The sequence below is a fragment of the Miniopterus schreibersii genome (assembly GCF_964146895.1).
Source record: "Miniopterus schreibersii genome assembly, chromosome: 13".
Taxonomy (NCBI): domain Eukaryota; kingdom Metazoa; phylum Chordata; class Mammalia; order Chiroptera; family Miniopteridae; genus Miniopterus; species Miniopterus schreibersii.
In genome coordinates this window covers 33114051-33137601 of record NC_138113.1, presented here as the reverse complement: position 1 = coordinate 33137601, position 23551 = coordinate 33114051, and the positions used below count along the sequence as shown (strand labels likewise).

Sequence of the window (23551 nt, the reverse complement as noted above, 5' to 3'; positions counted from 1 at the left end):
TCAACTAGTGTGCTAAGAATTTTGACAACATCCAGTACCTGACTATTTAGTCAGGGATACTGACCTTTTTTCCCTTAGATTGTTAAATAAAAAGATGACAACAGCCAGCACAACAATAGCCCTCTGGTGTGAATGAATCAAAAGTATACTTTTTTTTTTTGGTCAGATCAGCAAAAAGTATATTTTTTAGGTGTGCTCCAAAATTTTAGTAATTAGTTTATGTGTGCCATGAGGTGAAAAAGATTGAAAATAACTGCCTTAGGTCAAATTTATATATATATCTCTATTTGTTCTAGTGTTATATGTATTAATTCTTAGGAAAAACTCCAAAAATGTTTCTGAAATTTTGACAAAGGATTTTAGATAAAGAATCTGAAATTCCCCTTGATTCTCCATGGTCTGTTTTTCCAAACCCCATTTACTGTGCAACTTGCCGAAAAATATTAAAAATTTTATTTAAAAATATACTTAATTTTTTTATTTACATAGACCTGTATATTTTTTGTTTTCATCAACTACCTAAAATGGAATTGCAGTCTCATGGGACTTTAAGAAACTGATAGAGTTTTTGACAGTCATATTTTAAAAATATACTTTAAAATGTTAATATTTTTAAATATTTGGAGAATGTTTACATTGCACTTACTGTATATCAGGCACTTACTGTCCTCATTACTTCACTATGTACTCCTTAACCTGTACCAATATGGGTTTGATCCTCTAATGTCCTACTAACATACTGCTTTTTTTTATTGTGTAGTAGAAGTTTTGTTTCGTTTTTTGTCCTGGTTCTTCCTGACAGTTATATATCACTTAAAAAGTTGGTCATAGCCCTGGCCGGATGTGGCTCTGTTAGAGTGTTGTCTCATACACCAAAGAAGTTGCGGGTTTGATTCCCGGCCAGGGAGCATACCTAGGTTCGATCACTGGTTGGGGCATGTATGGTAGACAACTTACCGATGTTTCTCTCTCTCTAAAAATCAATAAAAACTTATCCTTGGGTGAAGATTAAAATAAATAAATAGTTGGTCATCTCCTTCCTTGAAAATCTTGCTTTTAAGTTCTTTGCTGGTTCATTATTTAAGTATATATTCATTATGCACCATGTGCAGAGAATTTTAATAAGAGTCTTTGCTCTCATTGAGCATATATCAATGATGGGTACATTAAATAAAGGAATGTTCTTTAGATGATGAAAAATTGGGAAGGAATCAAGAGGAATAAAGAGGTTCCTGGGGCAATGGACGGGTGTTATTTAAAAAGATGTCATGGGCATATTTTCTGATGACAGTTGAGGAAACATGAATAAAGTGAGAGGGATTCCTGCAGATAGATACTTAGGTAAAGAGCATTTCCAAATAGAGACAATAGCAGAGGCGCTGAGCAGGAATGTGATTGTGTGTGTTGAAGGGATATCAAAGAGAAAGATTGGAAGGAAATAAAGTTAGACTGATCGGAGAATAGGGACATATTACACAGGGCTTTGTAGTCCAATTTAAGTACTTTGGATTTCATTCATAAGTAAATTTGCCTTTCTCTCTAGTTTGTGCTACTCAGTATTCCCCACTGTTTCCCTCCCACTCAAACGTGTTATTTTTATATCCCTGGTACTCTTCTCAAAGAGTAGGCATTTTGGAGGACTTACTTGTACATCTGACTTGTGGTCAGGGTGCCAACTTTTCTCTTTTCAAAAATTCTTTCAAGAAGCTATATTGGCTCCTGAACTTAAAAAAAAAAGAAAGAAATTCAGTATCTCATTAGAGTTTGTTGCCCTTTCGAGGCTCATGCAGGCAACCTCCTTGCCTGCTAAAACTTCTGGGATTTGTATGCCAGTATCTTCCCTGTACCCCTTTCTTCCAGAAGATAGGCATACTCAGTTCTACTTGAGTATGAACTTCCCTATTCCTTTTTTGCTTCTTCATACTTGAGGTATGTGATGTGCTTTCATTATTAACATGGCTCCTAATGAAGTGATTCTCAGCTTAGATGCAGATCATAGTAAATGAGAATTAGGGAGAAAGTGGTAATTTGTTTAGTTCAAAAAAAATATTCTCTACATTATTGCTCCTCAGAATGTGATCCACAAACCAGCAGTTTATCACTGGTGATGTTGTTATAAATGCAAAATTTCTGAACCTACCTTAGACCTACTGAATCAAAATTTGCATTTTAACAAAATTCTCTCAGGTGAATCAAGTGCACATTAAACTTTGAGAAGCCCCCCTCTAGCTGCTGCTTCCTATTTTCCTTAATTAAATTCTCAGAGCCTCCATCACTTACTAAAGAATATGTACTTTCATGAAGAAAAATTTACCTTTAAATGCCCTTCATTTGCTTTTATACTCAGATATTTATAGTGTATTTTACTTTAAAAGTCTTGGGTTGGAATTTTAAAACTTGATTTCTTGCCCCAATGGTAAAATAAATTTATATTTCAGAAGAAAAATTTTTAATGTTTGTGTAAGAAATATATATGTAAAGTTCATTAAGTTCTTTTGCATATAAGATTTTAAATAGTTGAATTTCTGTAAAAAGCCAGAACTACTGATAGTAGTTAAAATTATTTTATTCTATAAATATTTGTTTTTGTTGTTTCAGATCGGTTGTGATTTCCCTTCGACTTCTTCCAAAACTGTTTGGTACTTTTCAGCAGTTTGGGAGTAGTTATGATACACATTGGATTACAATGTAAGTAAATAAAAGAAGTGTATTCATTTTAAGGATCTTTTTTTTTAAATCGTAGTTATCGAACCAAGGTTTTGAATAATTTGCTTACTGGCTTTTATTCTGTAACAGGAAATTTTTATTTTCATGTGGTTCAAATGTTTTCTTAGGTTTCTTGAGTGTTCTCTCTTCCACTTATCCCCATGGAAATTATTTTCCCATCAGTAGAAAAATCTGACTTTTGTATTCTTTGTAGTTTGAGGAAAATACTGTAACAATTAATGCTCTTAATTTTAGGGTGAAGATTTTTAGTATATCTAGCCATAGCAAAGAACTGAAGAAGATCCACACTAAAATAAACACTCCAGATGTCTTTTATTTTTCCTGTTACTAGGAATTGGTTCTAGACATTTTATCATGTTAGGGATAATCTTGACCCACCCCATCCTATTAATGAATGTTAAAGAATTCTTTCAAGGATAGTACTTTGTGAAATTGATCCAGTTTTTGGTAATATTCTAGAGAAAGTTAGCTATCACAAGTACTTCATTAATCTATAAGAATGTGTGACTTATTTCAAAATAGACTTTTGGAGAGACTTTAGAAACATTTAAATTTTAGGAAAAATTAGATCTGTTGGATTCATTTTTGAAATCAAGTAGGATGGCTTTTACCTAATATCTTCTCACATCTAAGAGCTCTTGCACTTCCTTGCTTTCAAAATACCTTTTAAAAAATTCTTGGACATCTACATTATTGTTCTAAATAAGATGAAGTTCTGAGTTATAGCTCTTGCTTTCTTATTGCTCTTTTAAAAGAGATCTATTTAATGTGAACCTCTATTATTTTTTTAAAAGCATCTTAGTCTCTTCAGTTAATATTGCAGTATGACTCTAGTGATCATTCTATTTGTGAATGCAGGGAAGGTCCTTGAGATGCTAAACAGAGGAATGGAGGAAAATATTTAGCATCCTTCAAGTATAAGAATAGCATGAGTCATATTTCATGGACACTTCCCATAGTGTTTAAATGGCTGAATTACAAAATTCTAAAATTTGAAAGGGATTCACTTGGGCAGGATGGTGACATATTGTGGCTAGTTGAGTTTGATGTTGAGGAAGAAAGGGTAACATTCTTGTGGAAGAGGCAAACTGAATATATAGTTATCAAGTACCTGAACCTAAATATATTGAGTTGAAACTCTTTGAGCTTGTTCATTAAATTAAATGTAAATAAGCTCAGTTAATCACAGATCACAGGTTTCTAACATGAGACTGGTATCCGAAATCTTATCCAGTGATTCACTTAAAAGAACACTGAGCTCCCTATAGTTAGCATCAGTAACAAAAAACCACTTATTGTGAATCTTATGTGCAGCAGCACTCAACATTTGGCACATATTATCTCTTAAACTCTTATGGCCCATATTTTAAAATTGGAAATTATTGTCCCTGTTCCTCTTAGTAAATGTTCAGGTAAGCAGCAAACACTTCAAAAGGTCAGGTTACTTGCCCAAAGCTGTGGAACAAGTGTGTTAGAACTGGTTTTAAACCTAAGTCTTAAAAAAAAGAAAAGAAAACCTAAGTCTTAGATTCTACCACTTGATCTTCATTAAATGATTGGCAAGATGAGAGTAACTTATTTTGAAAAGAGCTATAGCAAAAGCATGATGTAAATCACATTAGAAGTTTGGGAATTTTAATCCTTTTACATCTATACATTTTAGCAGATACATTGCTAGTAAATACTGTGTAAGATAGGTTAATTGTGGAAATTAAAGATGCTGGGATCTCTGATTGTATTTATTTATCACTATTTCCCCCCCCCCCCCCCAGCATTTCTAGATTACTTTGGAGCTTAATACCTGAATATTTCTTTGATTTTAAAAAAATTGTTAAAAATAATTAGCAGATTACATATTGACAGTAAAAAAAAATTCTGGTTTAGTAAGTTCATATTGTTTGTATTTTATATGCCAGGCCTCCTGCTAAATTCTGCTAAATAATGACCAGTGCACACAGTTTATTCTTATATGGACTGTATCATACTATTTTTAATATTCATGTTAGTCATTTATAATTAGCACTATACCAGACATTTTATCCCCTTCACAGGGATTGAGTATTTTAAGGTTAAAAAAATGACATTGATATTCTAAATTAATAAAAATTAAGGCGTAAGTTTTGACAAAAGATTTTGTATTTGAAAATTTTATAGATATATATTTTCCATTCTGTAATAGATTTATTCTCTTACCTTATGGCTTTAAAATTATTCTTTCTCTCAATTGGTCCAGGTGGGCAGAAAAAGAACTGAATATGATGAAGCTTTTCTTTGATAATTTAGTATACTATATTCAATCTGTAAGAGAAGGAAGGCAAAAACATGCACTGTAAGTATCCCTTAATTAGGTTAGTTGTGTTTAACTGTTGATTGTTTATCCTCTAAAAGATAACTTTCCTGTGTTTCTACTTCTTTTCTATAGTAAATAAATATAAAAATTTCAATTGTAAAAAATTTAAGAGAAGGAAAGGATTTTTTTTGAAGTTGTATTTCATAGTTATTTTTGTAATTCTTAATCTTAAGGAAATGTAGGTTCTATAACTTCGGGGTGGTTAATCTTCACTATTGAGTTTTGTTCAAAGTTGTTTTCAGGAACTAAAAGTAAATTTTTTTCCAGAAATCATCAATATCCTTGTCTTAATGTATGTATTAGGGCATTGAATCTAAAAATTTTAAATATTTACTTCCAAACAAATATATTTAACGTAATTAATTTAAAACATTTTTCTCTGTAATAATTGGATACTAGTATTAAAAAATTTAGGACATGTGTGGAAAGCTTAAAAAAGGATGACATGACTGGTTAATATTTCATCATTAAAAATATTCTCTGGCCCGGCTGGCATGGCTCAGCGGTTGAGCATTGACCTAGGATCTTGGAGATTGCGGTTTGATTCCTGGTCAGGGCACATGCCTGGGTTGCAGGCTCACTCCCTAGTGGGGACGTGTAGGAGGCAGCCGATCAATGACTCTCTCATCATTGATGTTTTTATCTTTCCCTCTCCCTTCCTCTCTCTGAAATCAATAAAGACAAATTAAAAAAAAAATTTCTCTGGATATGTTGAAGTGACTTTGGATAAGAATTGGCAGAAATTGGTCAGTGGTAGAGCTGTGTTTAAAACTATTCTTATAGGGAAATGCCTACCCAGAAGTAAACATGTAAAATTCAGAAGGTTTCTGCTTGTGAGTCAATTGGTGGAGACTGATGGCCTAATTGAGGAAACCAGCTCATTGTTAGTATCAGCACGTCAGTAAATATGAGAAGTAGCACAGTATTTACTGAGAAGATATACACACAGAAAACTTACACGTCGATGGAAGCTGAGTAGGCTGGAGAAGTGTTCAGAAAAGTCACAGACCTTTAAGGCATATTTATTCACCTTCAAAAATGAATTTATTTTTTTCCACAAAGCAGTTTTTCCTTCAGATTTTACTATGTGCTTGAGAGTACCACCATCCTCTCCCAGTCACCTAAAACTTGGAGACTTGGATTTTGGGGGATTCTTTTATTTCTAAACATTGAATAATGATGATGATGTTGATAAAAATAGCTAGTGTTCATTGATACTGTGTGCCAGATATCATTTAAGTATTAAGTATTAACTTCAAGATATACAACAACCCATTGGAGGTAAGCAGTCTCATTTTAAAAATAAAAACATTTAAACTATGAGGTAAATAACTTGTCCAAGGTCACACATTTTAGTAGTGAAGCCAGTGTTTCTAGAATTCATTTTATGAACAGTGGAACAGTTTATTTTCTATAATTACTGTTCTTGAGTGTTACCTTATACTGTTGTCAATCTCTAGTTAGTTTAATGCTAAAATATATCCCATGTCTTTTCACAAGTTGACATTCCCACGAACACAGTTCCAGGTTTTTTTTTGAATCCTTACCAACAACATCATTGTTCACTGACTTCCCTCCTGATCAATACCAAACTCTTCTATCTGACATTTAGGCTGGCCATAATCTGGCCCCCTGTCTACAGCTTCAGACCCATCTCTTAGGTTTTCTCATCCAGCATTTTAAAAATGCTGTTTCTTTTCAAATGCCTACAAACTGAATTCTGAGCGAGCCATGTAAAATCACCTACTTAATAAGCTTCCAGAGCAACTCTTACATTAACCACTGAATTTTGTACACATGAATTATAGTTATTTAGATTTGAAATAACATTTAAAAGTGTCAATTGTGTATCAACTGAGTTCTTCATGAACTAGATTTATGGAAATGATATTTTATTAGCGTTTCTTATTTAAGGAATAAGAATATGTCACTGGAGGGACAGTGATAATGAAACATGCAATTTCTAGATAGAGATGTAGTTTTTTGTTAACTTGTAATTTATGTGCATATTGTATAATTTCAAAATGTCATATTCATTCCACTATTGAGTTCTTACGTACTTTCTCGTCATCTAATTTGAAAGTACATTTTCTAATAGTTTACAGATTTTTATAATTTATTAAATAACATGAATCGCAAACATAACATTTGACTTATGACCTTTTTTTGTGTAACCAAAGTTATATAATTAACATTTAATAATTATGAATTATGAAAATGGAATTTTATTTTTGTGTAATTTAAGATTAGGACCATTCAATCTTTAAAAATAATTAAGAAATAAGATCTTTTGGTTAATTATTTTAATGAATTTTTATATGTAGGTACAGCCACAGTGCTGAAGTTCAAGTTCGACTTCAGTTCTTGACTTGTGTGTTTTCAACTCTGGGATCACCTGATCATTTCAGTAAGTTTTTTAATCAGTATTTTAATCAGTTTTTAGATCTGTATTGATCCTTGAAGAAGAGTCCAGTGAAATATACTCATGCCTTTTTTTTTTTTTTTTTTGGGCCAGAGCTCCTTTTCTCTTACTAGACTGTGTTATCTCTCACTCTCCACACTCTTTATGTCCATGTCAACAAACCTCATTTGTAAGGACATTCTCTTTCTTTAGCTATGTTAATATAGTCAAACTCATGAATGTCTTACTAGCCTGAGAGGTGTCATCACTCTTTTTAAGTCCATATTTATGCTTGAGATGCACCATGTGTTTATTTTACTGTGTAAGTCTATAATTTTTTCAAGTCAAAATTATTTGTAACAAATACCACTAACATTGTTATACCAACAGATTTCAAAATGAAGACACTTGTTTTTGATAGGAAACTGATGTCTCATGTTACTAGGTCATTTATCATACCCATTATGATGGGTACCATACAGGAAAAAAATAATATAAAATGAAAAAAACCCATCTTATTCTTGGAGAAGTCAAATCTAAACAAATTCTATCAACATAAATAATTTCACATGCCCACTAAATTTCATGTTTGTTTAGAATAGACTCTCATTGGAAATATTAACCACTCTTCTCAGTATTTGAATAGTGAATTATTTATTTTGCTGCTTCCATCCCAGTGAGCACAGTATATACATTCTTTGTGCATTATAGCTACTGTCCAGATAGAATCCAGTTGAAAACTTTACTTCCCCCAGATCATAATTGTACTTTTACTGGCACAGTTCCTGTCAGGTATAGTATAGTTACTCCAAAGTTATATTCCATAAGTTAATACTGATTTTTAATGTATCAACGAATATCTTTTTTAAAAACTTAAAACAATAAAGCATATACAATGTCTATTGAATGTAGATTGGTGATTCAGTCATTTATAAATACATTTCTGTTTTATCATTTAGTTCACTAATTAACCTGGATATTCTTTTTTAGAACTGGTATCTATTTTCTTCAGTTGTCGCTCATCTTAATTACTTGTGTTTAAGTTATACACTAAATGTTGTTTCTAGTTTTATGTTGACTCCCAGAGGCACAAGTTGTTCTTAGAACAGATACTCTGTACATTAACTATTTCTGTGAGAAACAGGATACTGTTTTTCTGCTCAAACTCTTTAGACTGGTATTGCATCTTGGTAAATGTTTTCTGAGGTGTGTTTTTCATATTCTGGATCTCATCTACTTTTCCCAAGAGAGAGGTTTCTTAGGATTCTATCATACCTTCATATCCCTTCTGATTCTGGGGAGCCAACCCCAGACTTTGGAACCTCTTATGATATACTTGAAAATCCATGTAATGCTTTTATTTCTACCTCTTTAGATTGTCTCATTTATCCATATTCAGACTTCTGATTGCCTTTAATGCCTTCTCCTCCTTTTGAATAGTTCTCTGGCTTCCTTCCGTCACACTTTGGAATCATTTAATACTTGAGTCAAAGTACCATACAGGTTTCATCTCATTACAGTGGCTTCCCTGTTAATTGTATCCCCTGATGTGTTGCTGTTCTCTGTTTTAGGCAGTCAGTTCCATTTTTCTTTATTTATCACAAGGATCCTTATTTTCACAGTTTACAAAAATAATGCTTATTAGCATGTATTGTTCAGCTGTTGTGTGCATAGAGTGAGCTTTGAACATGGTATCCACTCTGTTCTTAACCCATAAACCTTAGTAGAACTGACTCCTCAACTTTTGGAATTACCTTCCCTTAATCATGTGTACTTTAATACAGTAATATGTTCATATTTTAGGAAGATGATTTTCCAGACCAAATGACTCTTCTAGGATACTATATAAATTGTATGTTTTTAGACGATTTATATATAGATTATATTTAACTACATTTAAAAGCATAAGTTACGTGAAGTCTCTTACAAAATAATTTTTATAAAAGGCTGTAAAACATCTCTATATTTTTGGATATATTGGTGCTTCTAATACATTGAATTAGGAGCGAAACATTGTATGTACCATGATTCAAAATTTGAATTTTTTTTTATCTAGGGTTAAGTTTAGAGCAGGTCGACATTTTATGGCATTGTTTAGTAGAAGATTCTGAGTGTTACGATGATGCACTCCATTGGTTTTTAAATCAAGTTCGAAGTAAAGATCAACATGCTATGGGAATGGAAACCTACAAACATCTTTTCCTGGAGAAGGTAATTTTATTTCTTTATAGTTTTATTGTTTATATTGTTTTTCCATACTTCCTTTTTATCTCTTAAAATATAAACTCTGTAATGTTAATTTTTTTTCCTCTTTCGACATCATTTTTTTAAAAAGGTAAATGTACTGTTTTTCAGCAGCCCTTATATAGTTTTTTCCACTTAGATTTTGCTTTAATTTTGTTTTCTGCCGTGTTTATATCAAAATTAATACTTAGTTTATATTTGCAAAAATACTCTGTTCCTTAACTAAAGTACTTAAACTAACAGTAATTAGCATAACTCTTCAGGCAAACACAAGAGATGTGGGGAGTTTTGGTATTTATTTTTTAAATAACATTATAGTTAAATTTTTAGGTGTGGTACCCACACCCACTAGTGTGGAGTTGTATTCTGTGACTCTTCCTTAGTTAAATGGTTGTGGTTTTAGCCAGTCTTCTGGCATATGTAAGCCAACATTCAGATACTTTGTAGATCCCTAGGAAGGCAGTTTTAGGAATTGCTGTACTGATATTAAAGATATTCTTCTATCCAGTTTTGTTCGCCTTTATCAGATGCAACAATTGTTTCAGGTGTTAATTTTCCATTGAGTTTTGAAACATTGATAATAACAGCAATAGACTTATGCTTATTTATGAGATTGTAAAGGCTCTCTGCAAGCTCTCACATTATCTCTGGTAGAATTGAGTATATGTGAATGAGTACATGTAAACTAAGTTACTTAATAGATCTAAAGCAAAGCTACAAATACACTTTCAGGTATTTTAATTTCAACCTGTGACTTACAAACTGTACGTGTAACTACACATCTCATACATGTGCATGGTCTAGGTATACAAAAAATGATAAATTTTTTAATTCGTTATCTCTGATTTTAGTCTATGTTCATTACAAAAACTGAAACATATCAGGTATGTTTTAATTATGACCTCAATAAAATTTTCATTGTCTATTTTAATTTTTTAAATTATTGGAAATCTGAGGTAATACACTTCCTTCTATATGTTTTCAGTAAAATTAAGTTTAATTTAAATCTCAAGTTAAATCCAATAAAATAAAATGTTAATTTAATTACCACACTAAGCTAGCTTAAAAAATTATTTTTTTAAGATGCCCCAGCTAAAACCGGAAACGATTAGCATGACTGGCTTAAACCTATTTCAGCATCTATGTAACTTGGCTCGATTGGCTACCAGTGCCTATGATGGTGGTTCAAACTCTGAGGTAAGAATTTAGACTTGTCATTTTATTAAGTCAGTTTGTGGAATTTTTGTTTTATTCCTCAAATTAGATTACTGAATTACCTTACATAGTTTATCAAGCATTGAATTTACTATGAAGACTTTTATTCTTAGGTTTTAAAAGTTTTATAAAGCGAATTTGATGACTTTTCAGTATCTAAGATAACCTTGGTTGTACTTAATGAACTTATTAAACATTCCTTGATTAATAGAGAAGAGACCATCTGAGGTTTTAGTCCTCTAAACACTCCCAGATAATATAATCAAGTAGTTTTGTCAATTAGAAGGTTGATTTGTCTAAAATCTGATTCTTATACCATTTGGTGAGGCCAAAACTTCTAGTTACCTACAGAGTTCCTGTTGGTAACCTCCATTCTGGAATAGAATCTCTTTAAATCATCTTTGACCATGAGTCATACAATCGCTTTATTAGCTGAAGACTCACAAATTGCTAGTTTTATCTCTGGTTTAGAATTCCATTTGCCTAGTTGGGTGGCTACTAAGTTTTGTTGAATGCATTATTCCTAGATTCTCCTAACACAGACTTATTTGAAAGTCTTCCTCATTGGATGTTCTGGTTTATTAATGATAGTTTTGATATATTTATTGTCCACATTTTTCATTACTTTTCTTCTGAAATTGGAGTTGTATTATAATGACAAAGGCAGAGAAAACTGATGTTAATTTATGTGATAAACAATAACTGTTTCTAGTGTTCTTTTTTTTAAATTTAATTTTGGGGGGCCTAACTCGTACTTTGATAGTACTATCATAAATTTCAATTTGTGATTTTCTAATTTACCTAAGAAGTAGTCATACTATAATTTTGAGATAATACTGCTTTTTACGTAGATGTTACAAACACTAAGGCTGTTCAGTCACTTATCAGAAGGATATCTTGCTTTACCCTGCCCAGCTTTTAAGAACTTCCATTCTCCACTTTTTCTGTAGTTTTCAGGAAAACATTCTCTTTGCCATCTCATAGTTAAAATAAATTTAAGTGACAACTTGAATTAACATATTTTTAAAAATTTTCTGTGAATACCTGTAAACAGTGACTTTATCAGAGTAAGTTGGATGAAAGCATTGAAGCATTGTTATGCTTATAATTTTGTGTGTGTTTTCATTCCTTTGTAGCATGTTTTTACCACTGTGTAATCACAACTTTTGAGTTATTGAACATTTCATACATTTATAGTCAGCTGCTTTATAAATAAGTAGTTTTAGAATCAGTATGTCAGTAATTGAGGAAATTCCCAAGGCTTTTGTCCTCTCTATTATTATTTAATAACTAAGTAATAGCAATTACCTTTTAAGTATTTTATAAGATACTAAAACGTTTTGATATTGTATGGCTTTTAAATTTGTTAATTCAGTCTTAGCATTTGCATTATTTGACAAATAATAAAATAGATCTCACATTTTTCTTTCTTAGCTCTGTGGTATGGACCAATTTTGGGGCATTGCTTTAAGAGCACAATCTGGTGATGTCAGTCGAGCAGCTATCCAGTATATTAATTCATATTATATTAATGGTGAGTTATTTGAAATATTGCCTAATAGGTAATTTTTTATGTGAAGATTTTTTTCAGCTACAATTTTCATTATATAGCAAAACAAGATATAAGATTGATATACATGTCTAAATATCTGATTTTCAGGTAAAACTGGTTTGGAGAAGGAACAAGAGTTTATTAGTAAGTGTATGGAGAGTCTTATGATAGCTTCTAGCAGTCTTGAGCAAGAATCACATTCAAGTCTCACTGTTATAGAAAGAGGACTCCTTATGCTGAAGACACATCTGGAAGCATTTAGGAGAAGGTAATTTTAAAATATCACATCAGAATGAATTTCAGGTTTTTTTATTGCTTACATATCCAAAAATATTCTTAAAAGAGGTTTTTTGAGGGGGTAGGTAGAAAACGTAACTTACCAAAATGAAGTGCTAGTTCTCAAAGTAATTTTTGTTCATAAAATGTACCATTTAGTGGTGCAATAGGCAATAATAATAGATTACTGGTAAATATTGCAGAGCTTTAAAATCATTAGATTCTGAGAGGGTATGCATGAATAAGAATTTCTAGACAGAATTTCATCACTAAGAAAGTATTACTATGATTGAAAAGGCAGACCACCACTACCAAAAAAAGTTTTGCTAAAACCCTCGCCAAGAGCATCAAATAATCTATCATAGTTGAATCAAGTTAAGTTTGTTTCATTTGCTGTTTTTTTTTCTTCTTCCTGGACTAGGAGAAAGTATTTTAATTTTGAATTTCCATTTACCATGGAAACATGATCAAAAATTCTGTGTTAATGAATATCTGTATAATTAATTTAGACATACCCTGTGTAATACAGAAATAAAGCAAATTAACATTTATGAATGTATCGACTGAAGTGAAAGGTGAGTAGATAGTTTTAATTAAGAAATTCTGTGTATTAAAAATCATGAGTAAATGTAAAAGTATAAAAAACCGTCTTGCCCTAGCCAGTTTAGCTCAGTGGTTAGAGCGTCGGCCTTGGGCTAAAGGGTCCCGGGTTCAATTCCTGGTCAAGGTCATATACCTGGGTTGCATGTTCGATTCCCAGCCCCAATGGGGGTGTGGGGGAGGCAACCAATCAATGTGTCTCTCTCACATTGATGTTTCTCCATCTCTCTCTCTCTCCCCCCTCCCTTCCTCCCTTCCACTCTCTAAAAATCAATGGAAAAAATATCCTTGGGTGAGGATTAATAAAAAACAGTGTGGGAAAAAATTCTTAAAATGAATAATTTTTTTCAATTTCAGAGCTTAGTTTGATAATGAAAATGTCATATAGTTGACATTTATTGATATTTTTTAAATATCGGGAAATACTGAATAATCAAGATATTCTAGACATTCCTTATAAATAGCATGACTCCATGATTTAAAAATTTGAGCATTGCAAAATTTTTTACTTTATGAGTGAAATTTATGGAAATTCTACTTAAGTGATTCCTTGTGTTTTAAAAGAATATGTATGGGTACTCTGGAGTTTTTTGCGCAGAAACTTCACAACGCTAGGTAACTTGTACCACTTTAAAAAATAAATAAGCAAATGTGATGTTTTATTCAAATTAAAAAGTACTCATAAAATATATGTTACACTAAGATAGTAGTATAGAAAGTAGTATCAGATAGTTACTGTTAATGATATATGTATAGGGTGGGGCAAAACTAGATTTACAGTTGTTTGTAGGGAAAATAATACAATACTTAATAAAAGAATAAACTGTGTTTTGTGTACTCACAACTGTAAACCTAGGTTTGCCCACCCCTGTACATATATTCCAAAATTTTCTCTATGCTGCAGGGTCTACAAACAACAAACCAAAGTCTGTTGGTTGAAACCCTTAATCCTTATATGATGTTACCAGTGTTTTAAAACAAACACATCTTTAAAAATAAATTGAGGTTCTTAGGATTCCATTGTGCTTTTATAACTAAGAGGTACTTTAATAATTTACCAAGGTATTTTCATGCAAATCTTGTGCAGTATCACTGTACAACTTCAAGTACTTAATGTAGTTATTGCTGCTACTAATTTATTTATTTTTAATCCTCACCCAAAGATATTTTTTCCATTGCTTTTCAGTGAGAAAGAGAGAGAGAGAGGAATATTGATGTGTGAGACACATCAACTGGTTGCTTCCTGCATGTGCCCGGACTGGGATCTGGGATCGAGCCTGCAACCATGGTACATGCCCTTGACTGGAATCGAACCTGGGACCCCTCATTCCGTAGGCCGACACTAACGACTGAGCAGCCAAATCAGCTAGGGCAGTGCTACTACTTATTTAATATTGCCTAAGGTTTATAGAATGAAAATGTAAAGTAATTGTGTTTATGTGTTCCTTATATTAAGAGAGTAAATAAAAATGTCTGTTTTAAAGGTTTGTGGTTTTTTTTAAGATAAGGTTATAATCTTAAACAGCGGTTCTCAACTAGAAGCAATTATGTTTCCGGGGGGACATTAGATAACTTCTGGAAACATTTTTGATTATCACAGCTTAAAGGAAAAGGTGGTACTATTGGCATGTAGGAGGTAGAAACTAAGGATGCTGGTAAACATTCTACAGTGCATGAGATAACCCCTCTCCTCCCATAACAAAGAATTATTTGGCCCCAAAAGATTACTCTTTTTGTTCGGTCTTAGAAACTGGATATTGGATCGCTTCTGGGAAATCAAGTCCATTTTATTTCCTTACCCTCTTTCTATTCCAGAATTGATGATTAATATAAGATATTGATAATTTTTTTTCTTAACTGAAATCATACCCTGGATCCTGTCTTCAACAACTAAAAATCACTTAGAAAATTGACAGATACTTAGTGTCATGTTAGATGCCTGTGTCCTTTGAAATACTAGTCTTCATAATTCATTTTATAATTTTAGCAGTCATGGAATAAGCTCTCAAAATTCTGTTAGACTGGTTATCATATATTTACTAGAAACATTTTCTAACTCTGAAAAATATTTCTAATACCTTTTTTCCTCTTCTGAATGTAGGAATGACAACTTGCCATTTCTTTTACTGGATTAATTTGTTTGGATTCCTACTGCATCTATTACCGCCACTACCCCCTAACCCTCATTTTTGGAAAAAAAGGAATGTTCTTAGTGGGGTTTTTTTCCTCAGTATTTTTCCTGAAAACTTTTTTAGGAGTTTATAGGTATATTTATTTATGCATTTAAGTTTAATTCAGTGTGATGAATCTAAACTTAGTGCTTTTTTTTTCAAATTGGAAAAAAATTAAACTCAGTGCTATAGATAAGAGTAAACTGAAATGTGCTAGAACCTTTTGAGGGCTTTTATGTTTTGTAAAATAAGTTCAGTAATATTAAAATGGTTTAAAATTATATCCTTCCTATGTGTGGTTTTTGTGTGTTTTAGGTTTGCATATCATCTCAGACAGTGGCAAATTGAAGGCACTGGTATTAGTAGTCATTTGAAAGCACTGAGTGACAAACAGTCCCTGCCGCTAAGGGTTGTATGTCAGCCAGCTGGACTTCCTGACAAGGTAGCTATATAGTTTTAGTTTCCAAATTGATAACATTTCCCAGTTCAAATATCTGTTCTTTTTGTATTTTTAAATTGGTTGCATCTCATATTTCAGATGACTATTGAAATGTATCCTAGTGACCAGGTAGCAGATCTTAGGGCTGAAGTAACTCATTGGTATGAAAATTTACAGAAAGAACAAATAAATCAACAAGCTCAGCTTCAGGAGTTTGGTCAAAGCAGCCGAAAGGGAGAGTTTCCTGGTAAGTCCAATAGTTCAAATTTTCATATGTCCTAGGTTGTATAGTAATAACAACTTCAACCTTTACTTCTTTGAAGACTGCCAACCATGTCCATAGCTTCCATCTGCCTTCCCTTACACTTGGTATGATGCCATTGATTCTTAAGCATGAGTTAAGAGTTTCTTCAGATGTTAACTTGTAAACATTTTCCCTCCTTTTTTCCAAAAATTTCTTCTTTCAGCGGTCATTCCATGAATACTATGGGAAATATTAATCAGTTTGTTTCCATATACTACTTGGTACCCAACAATTTGTTTTTGCCATTTATTTATATACACACACATACATATATATATGTTTGTTTGTTTTCAATCATCACCTGAGGATATTTTTTCCATTGCTTTTCAATGAGAGTGGAAGGGGGAGAGAGAAAGAGACATCGTTTGATTGCCTCCCACACATGCCCCTACCAGGGCCCAGTATTGAGCCTGCAACCAAGGTATGTGCCCTTGGCCGGAATCAAACCCAGGACCCTGCAATCCGAGGGCCAATGCTCTAACCACTGAGCCAAACTGGCTGGGCAGCATTTAGATATCTTTTGTTTTTGTTTTTCAGAGCATATTAAAATAATGCAGCCTTAAATTCCAGCTGTGCATCTCTCCCCCTCTCCCCTTCCCTCCAAAAAAGTATCATACTAAGAAATTTTTTTTTCTTTTTTTTTTTTTTTTTTTAAATATATCTTTATTGATTTCAGAGAGAGGAAAGGAGAGGGAGAGAGAGAGATAGAAACGTCAATGATGAGAGTCATTGATCGAGCCCGCAACCCGGGCATGTGCCCTGACCGGGAATCGAACCTCGATCGCCTGGATCCTAGGTAGATGCTCAACCGCTGAGCCACGCCCGGCCGGGCGAGAAATTTTTTATGTGGGCCTAAAAGGTTTATTTGATTTGTGCATTAACTGTTATAAACCAAGTTACTAGTGTTAAGCCTTGGCCCACTTAGGGGGAGGTATACTGCTTGCCAAACTAGATGCTGCTTGTTTTGAGAGATTTTAGGAAAGTCTGAAGCATTGGTCAAGAGGGGCTGTTTGTATGTAAATTGAGTGGGAAGAGCTTGGGTGGGCCCAAAAGTTGGGTGGCATGGGGTCTCAGGAATCACCAGAGCGGGTGAACTGTGTTTGATGGAGACTCAGATATAGAGTCTCCCTGCCAGCTCTTTGGGGGCTGGCTCAGAAAAGGAACAATGGCCACTGCCAGCACTTATGTTTTGTAGAAAGCTGCCCCTCCAGCTCTTGTCCTGATAGCAGACAACTCAGTTCCTCCCATTTTTCCCTGGTGTCTTTCCAGCTGCTTCCCTAGCACTGAAACTCAGAGCAAAGTGAGTTTGAAAAAGTTTGTGCCCTGGCCCTTTAAGAGGAATGCCTGGGACTCCAGCAGCCTTCTGTCTTACTCTGCCACAATCCCCACTGGTTTTTATAGCCGGAAATTATGGGCACTTTTTTTAATGCACTGGAACCCTGGGCTTGGGGGGCCTGGTGTGGGGCTGAAACCCTTTGGTTCTCTGGGGAGGGAATTCTGCAGCTGAGATATCCCTCACAATTTTTATCCACTATATTGTGGGTGTGGGACCAGCCTCTTAGGGGACTCTGCCTCTCCTACCAGTCTGGATGTGGCTTCTTTATATCCTTAGTTGTAGAACTTATGTTCAGCTAGAGGCTGTTGTGAACGATTTCAGGTGGTGGTTCTGTAGTTTATTTATAATTTGGATGTGGTTGTGGGAGAATTTGAGTACTGCATTTACCTACGCTGCCATCATGACCAAAACCTCTTAATTTTCCTTTTCTACCAAGCATTTCCTCTAAAAAATAAAATGAAAAATCATGAATTAAATAATACTTAATTTGAATGCCTGCTGTGTTCTCTTGCTGGGGAATACATCTGTGAACATAATAAAATCTCTGCCTTTGTGGAATTGGGGTTCTTTTTTTCTTTTTCTTTTTTTTTTTATGGAGGAGAGACAAATATATGTCAGATGCTATTAAGTGCTTTAAAGAAAGATAAAGCAGAATAAGGGATTAATAGTGAATTGAGGCTCTTTAGATAGAGTGAGTAGATAGAGGGCTTTTTAGAGCTTATATTTGATAGAGATGTGAAGCAAGTGAGGGAATGAGCTATGTGAATTTCTGTGGAGAAACATCTTAGGTCTTGATATGGGAACATTTTTGGTATTTTCAAGAAAGAGTAAGGACGCTGGGTGGCTAAAGCATATTTAGGTGGGAAATGAATTTGAAGGTGTGGGCAGCAAAAAGGACTTTATGCTTTCTGGAAATAAATTGCCTCTATTGAGTTATTGAATTTACCATAATCTGGGATGTTGTAACTGATCTTCTCCCCCCTCCCCCATGTCAGAGCTTTATGTTGTTTGTTGTTGTTTTTAAGTTTATCTTTATTGTTGAAAGTATTACAAATGTCCCCCAAAACTTGGTCTTTTTCATTTTTATTTTTTCTGTATTATAGTTTGTTTTACTTTGTTTTGGTGGGTAAGAACAGGGAAGAGAAAGCTCGATCATTAAAAATACTTGCTGGTTATTTGTGTAATTAATGCATTAATGAATCTGATTCATCTGCTTGTGTTGCTGGGGAGAAAATGCTTTAGGTTCCCAGAAAGCTCCATAGTGCTTTTCACTTGTAAAATTTTTCATATTGTTAAGCAGGCAGGAATTAATCTAGTCAAACAGATGGTAAATGAGAATTTCTTGCAATTTTTAATGCTTAAGGCTAACCTCGAACAACAGAAAATAATGAGGAAGCATGTTTAGTACTGTCTCCACTTTGCTCAATAGTTATATTTAAGCTTAGTGTCCAGTAGAATTAATTGCTATAACCATATTTTCATGTCAGCAAATAAGTTAACGCTTATAAAAGTTCACTTATGTTTTCTCCTGTTTTTAAGGAGGCCTTATGGGACCTGTCAGGATGATTTCATCTGGACATGAGTTAACAACAGATTATGATGAAAAAGCACTTCATGAGCTTGGTTTTAAAGATATGCAGGTACACTTAAATGTTATTTGAGTTTTAATAATCTGTTGACTGTTATAGTCAATAGTGGAATATTCAAAGTTATAGTTTAAAAACAGTTCTTACTGCTTTTGTTATATTAAAATAATAAATGAAGTTATTTTATACTTAAGAGATTCATTAAACCAAAAACTTGATATATATAAAATATTTATTTGGTTTTTCCCCCCCTATTGCTTCTATTTTTACAGATGGTCTTTGTATCTTTGGGTGCACCGAGGAGAGAACGGAAAGGGGAAGGTGTTCAGCTGCCAGCATCTTGCCTACCACCCCCTCAGAAGGACAACATTCCGATGCTTTTGCTTTTACAAGAACCTCATTTAACTACTCTTTTTGACTTATTAGAGATGCTTGCATCATTTAAACCACCTTCAGGAAAAGTGGCAGTAGAAGATAGTGAGGTGACTTTACCATTTCATTTCTACAAAGTTTTGTTTTGTCTTTCTTTTGAGTGGAAAATAAATTTATCTCTTAAGAGCGATAAAACCTAAGAAACCAAGTATTTGTTAGCTGTTAAAGTGTTTAATATGACCCTGGCATACTGTTTAAAGTATTGTTTTACAAGGATCAAAATAAGCACAGTTTCAGCCTTCGTTGAATCCAGCGGGTAATACATATCATTGACATGCTGAACAGATAGTTTTAGGTAAACTAACATATAAATCGTAGATAAAGATAGGTGCTAAGACTGAGAGACGTGGCATGCCGTTATTAGAGCATGGTGATAGGGACTCACATATTATTTGGTCAGGGAAGGTTTCTCTGAGGGAGACTATATGTAATCTGGGGAAGAAGGATGGAGAGAAACCGGTGAAATGAAGACGGTGAGGAACGATTTGGGTAGAGGAATTTGATTCCTGAAGCCCTTGATATGAGATGGAGTTAGACAGGTCTAGGAATTGTTAGAGAGCTGGTGAGTAGAATGTGAAGGGTGCTACTAGAGTAGAATGAGAGGAGTGAGATTGGAAAGTTAAGCAGAGCCAGATTAGTCAATACATGCCATTTCCATTTTACTCAGAGTAAAGTGGACAGCATTAAAATATCTTACACAGAGAGAGAGACATGTTCTGATTTTTGTTTTAAAGGTAATAGGTTTGTTTGACAAGAATAGAAAAAGGTGTAAGGAACCTAATGCATTAGACCAGGGGAGCATTGACAGTGCCCTGGCATAGAATGGTGGCAATGGACATAAGTGGACAGCAGGTCAAAATAACAAATTGGTGGTGGATTGGCTTGGGTTTAGGAAGAAGGAAAACTGGTTTCTGGCTTGAGTAACTGTGTAGAGTCCATTTGACATGAAGAATGGATGCATGACTTTAGAGGGAGTGGATGGGGGGAGGAAAGGGGGAGAAAGAAAGACAGAAACATCAATGTGACAGAGCACGTTGATTGGTTGCCTCCCATACTCACCCCCAACCAGGGACGGGGATTGGACCTGCAACCCAGCCAGGTACATACCCTTGACCAGGAATCGAACCCATGGCCCTCCAGTGTGCAGGCAGACACACTAACCACTGAGCCATGCCAGCCAGGGTGACATAACTCTTAATTTATTGAATAAATGTGTTTACCATGTAAGGAATAGTTTATTTCTCACCATTAAAGACTGTAAAATATTATCAAACTTGATAGTGATTTTATGCAAAAAACAAAAAAGTTGAACTTAAGTTTAGAGGGTTTTTTTTGTTTTTTTTACTGATTCATCTTGATAAGCAGTTGTTCTTATTTGTGTAGAGCTTAAGATGTGAAGAACTTCATCTTCATGCAGAAAACCTCTCTAGGCGTGTATGGGAACTACTGATGCTTCTTCCTACATGTCCTAACATGTTAATGGCATTCCAGAATATCTCAGATGAACAGGTAAGCCCACAGAATCTCTCTCTTTTTTTAAAAGATTTAAAAAACAAAACAAAAACCAAACATTTGATTGATTGATTGATTGATTGATTGATTGATTGATTGATTTGAGAGAGAGAGAAACATCAATTTGTTATTCCACCCATTTATGCATTCATTGGTTGATTCTTGTATGTTCCCTGACTGGGGACTGAACCCTCAACCTTGGTGTATCAGGATGATGGTCTCACTAACGCAGATACCTGGACAGGGTCCACAGAATCTCTTTATTCTCCTGGAGGATGGTACCAGTTTACATTCCTACTTGCAGTGTTTGAGTTTGTTTTTTGACCTGTATCTTCAGTAAAATCTGTTTTATTAAATAGGTAAACAGTGCCAGTTCATTTGAACATTTAATGAAGTTGAATAATATAGACTAAGTATAATAATATAAGGCAAGGATTTTTACTAAAATTATCGTTAGAAAACATGGATATGCCTTTATGTTAATATTTTTTCATATTACCATATGTTCTGAATATTGCTTAGTTTTTCCCAACAAAAATGTTTAGAGAAGATACACTTATTTAATGACATGCATCAGTTCTTGTTTTGGATGCTCATACAGGTCAACTGGTAGAATTAGGTACAAAAATGAAGCTAAGAAATCTAATCATGTATTTGTTAATTTCCCATACGGGCATGACCTCACACATGTATTAGATATCTTCCTAGAAAGACATCTGTTAAAATGAGAGATTACTTTTTAGGTGTTACTTTCTGAGAATACCAATAGAACACCTATAGGATGAGTGGAAAAATAATCTCCTGATGTTATCTATGCTAATCGTTATCTATGATTTTGGATTTTTTTCACATGATTTCAGAAGGTCCTATATCTGGAATGACTTAGAAATGAAGACAGTGGCCCTGGAAAGTGGTAGTTCATGACTTAGAGTAGCTCTAATAATATCGTTGTCAAAGGTGCACACTAAGTGTGAATAACAGTTACATAAGTTGAGGGTAGAAAAGAACAGTATATTTAAATGTATTTGCATTTGACTTTTGAATGGGTAGGTGTAACAAGTATGAAACATACAGACTTTACTACTTGTATATTCTTAAAAGTTCATGCATTCAGCTAGGCTGCAGTGTTTTTTTTATTGGTCAGATGGTAAATTGATTCAACTCTTGTGAAGGTTAAGATATAATTTTTTCCTATTCTGCTGTTTGTATTAATTTTATTTTAACAAATTTAATGAGTAATTGGTGTTTTAAGCATACCATTAGTACCAATTATATAATTGGTTTTCGCATGTTAGAATATATTTCAATGTATATGTAATATTTGAGTTTTTATATGGTGTCAATTTCTTTAATTGGGGAGGGTCCCTTAGTAAATTGGCATGGGAAACTTATGCTTTTCTTTTATTAACTTAAGAGTAATGATGGACTTAATTGGAAAGAACTTCTCAAAATTAAGAGTGCTCACAAGCTATTATATGCCCTGGAAATTATTGAAGCACTGGGAAAACCTAACAGAAGAATAAGGAGAGAGTCGACGGTAATTGCATTTCCATTGTTATCATTACATAGTTGTTATTCTCTCTGGAGCAAAATTCCAGACTGTGTTATCTTTTAATTCTAGAATAATTTTTTCTCTTGCCATTCTCTCATTATTTTTGCCCTTTTTTTCACAGGGAAGTTACAGTGATCTTTATCCAGATTCTGATGATTCAAGTGAGGATCAAGTGGAAAATAGTAAAAATTCCTGGAGTTGCAAGGTTGGATCATGTTTTTTACAGTATATTGATAAAATAATTTATTTCTAATTTTCCAAAAGTAGATACCATACTTATTAAATGGTTTTCAACTAATTTACTATTAAAATAAAATGTATTTAAAAAATTATATATTACTCTAATTCATTATAAACTGATACTATATTAAGGCTTTTGGCTCCTATTTTTAGCACTTATATGTTTCCTTCATTGTAATACTGTGTTAGTATATCTCAGTGTTTGGGATTAAATGGTTAATGGAATATAAAGATACGTTGTAGATTTTTGCAAGAATCTATTTTAAAAATTCTTGAAAGTAGGCTGTAATTACTTTGTATAGGAGTTATTTTGGTTATTTAAGTCAAAGAGAAATTTCTTCAATGAAAGATATGTAATATTTTACTTACACATACACAAAAGCAGGTCTTCATTATATTATGTAGCTGCTTTTCTCTTACCATTATGTTCACAATTGCTTACAGTTTGTAGCTGCTGGAGGACTTCAACAGTTATTAGAAATTTTTAATTCCGGAATTCTGGAGCCTAAAGAGCAGGAATCGTGGACTGTGGTAAGTGAAAATTCACTGCTAGCTAGTTACAATAGTTAACCCTTTTTAAGCATTTCCATTTCCCAGTAGCAAGTATAATTTTT

General features: G+C 33.5%; 1 protein-coding gene across 4 annotated transcripts in view; it reads left to right on the top strand.

The window, feature by feature from the left end:
• The window catches only part of USP34 (ubiquitin specific peptidase 34), a 184342-nt gene that overhangs the window by 75757 nt on the left and 85034 nt on the right, over positions 1 to 23551 (top strand). For 3 of the 4 annotated variants that reach the window (XM_081155772.1, XM_081155774.1, XM_081155771.1), the window contains 15 exons: positions 2599 to 2688; positions 4961 to 5056; positions 7402 to 7484; positions 9535 to 9689; positions 10806 to 10919; positions 12372 to 12471; positions 12598 to 12757; positions 15852 to 15978; positions 16075 to 16222; positions 19155 to 19255; positions 19474 to 19683; positions 21017 to 21142; positions 22560 to 22682; positions 22819 to 22902; positions 23382 to 23468. In XM_081155772.1, the coding sequence (XP_081011898.1) occupies positions 2599 to 2688; positions 4961 to 5056; positions 7402 to 7484; positions 9535 to 9689; positions 10806 to 10919; positions 12372 to 12471; positions 12598 to 12757; positions 15852 to 15978; positions 16075 to 16222; positions 19155 to 19255; positions 19474 to 19683; positions 21017 to 21142; positions 22560 to 22682; positions 22819 to 22902; positions 23382 to 23468 (1804 nt within the window). The remainder of the gene's footprint in view (positions 1 to 2598; positions 2689 to 4960; positions 5057 to 7401; positions 7485 to 9534; positions 9690 to 10805; positions 10920 to 12371; positions 12472 to 12597; positions 12758 to 15851; positions 15979 to 16074; positions 16223 to 19154; positions 19256 to 19473; positions 19684 to 21016; positions 21143 to 22559; positions 22683 to 22818; positions 22903 to 23381; positions 23469 to 23551) is intronic. The other variant, XM_081155773.1, reaches the window with a different exon arrangement.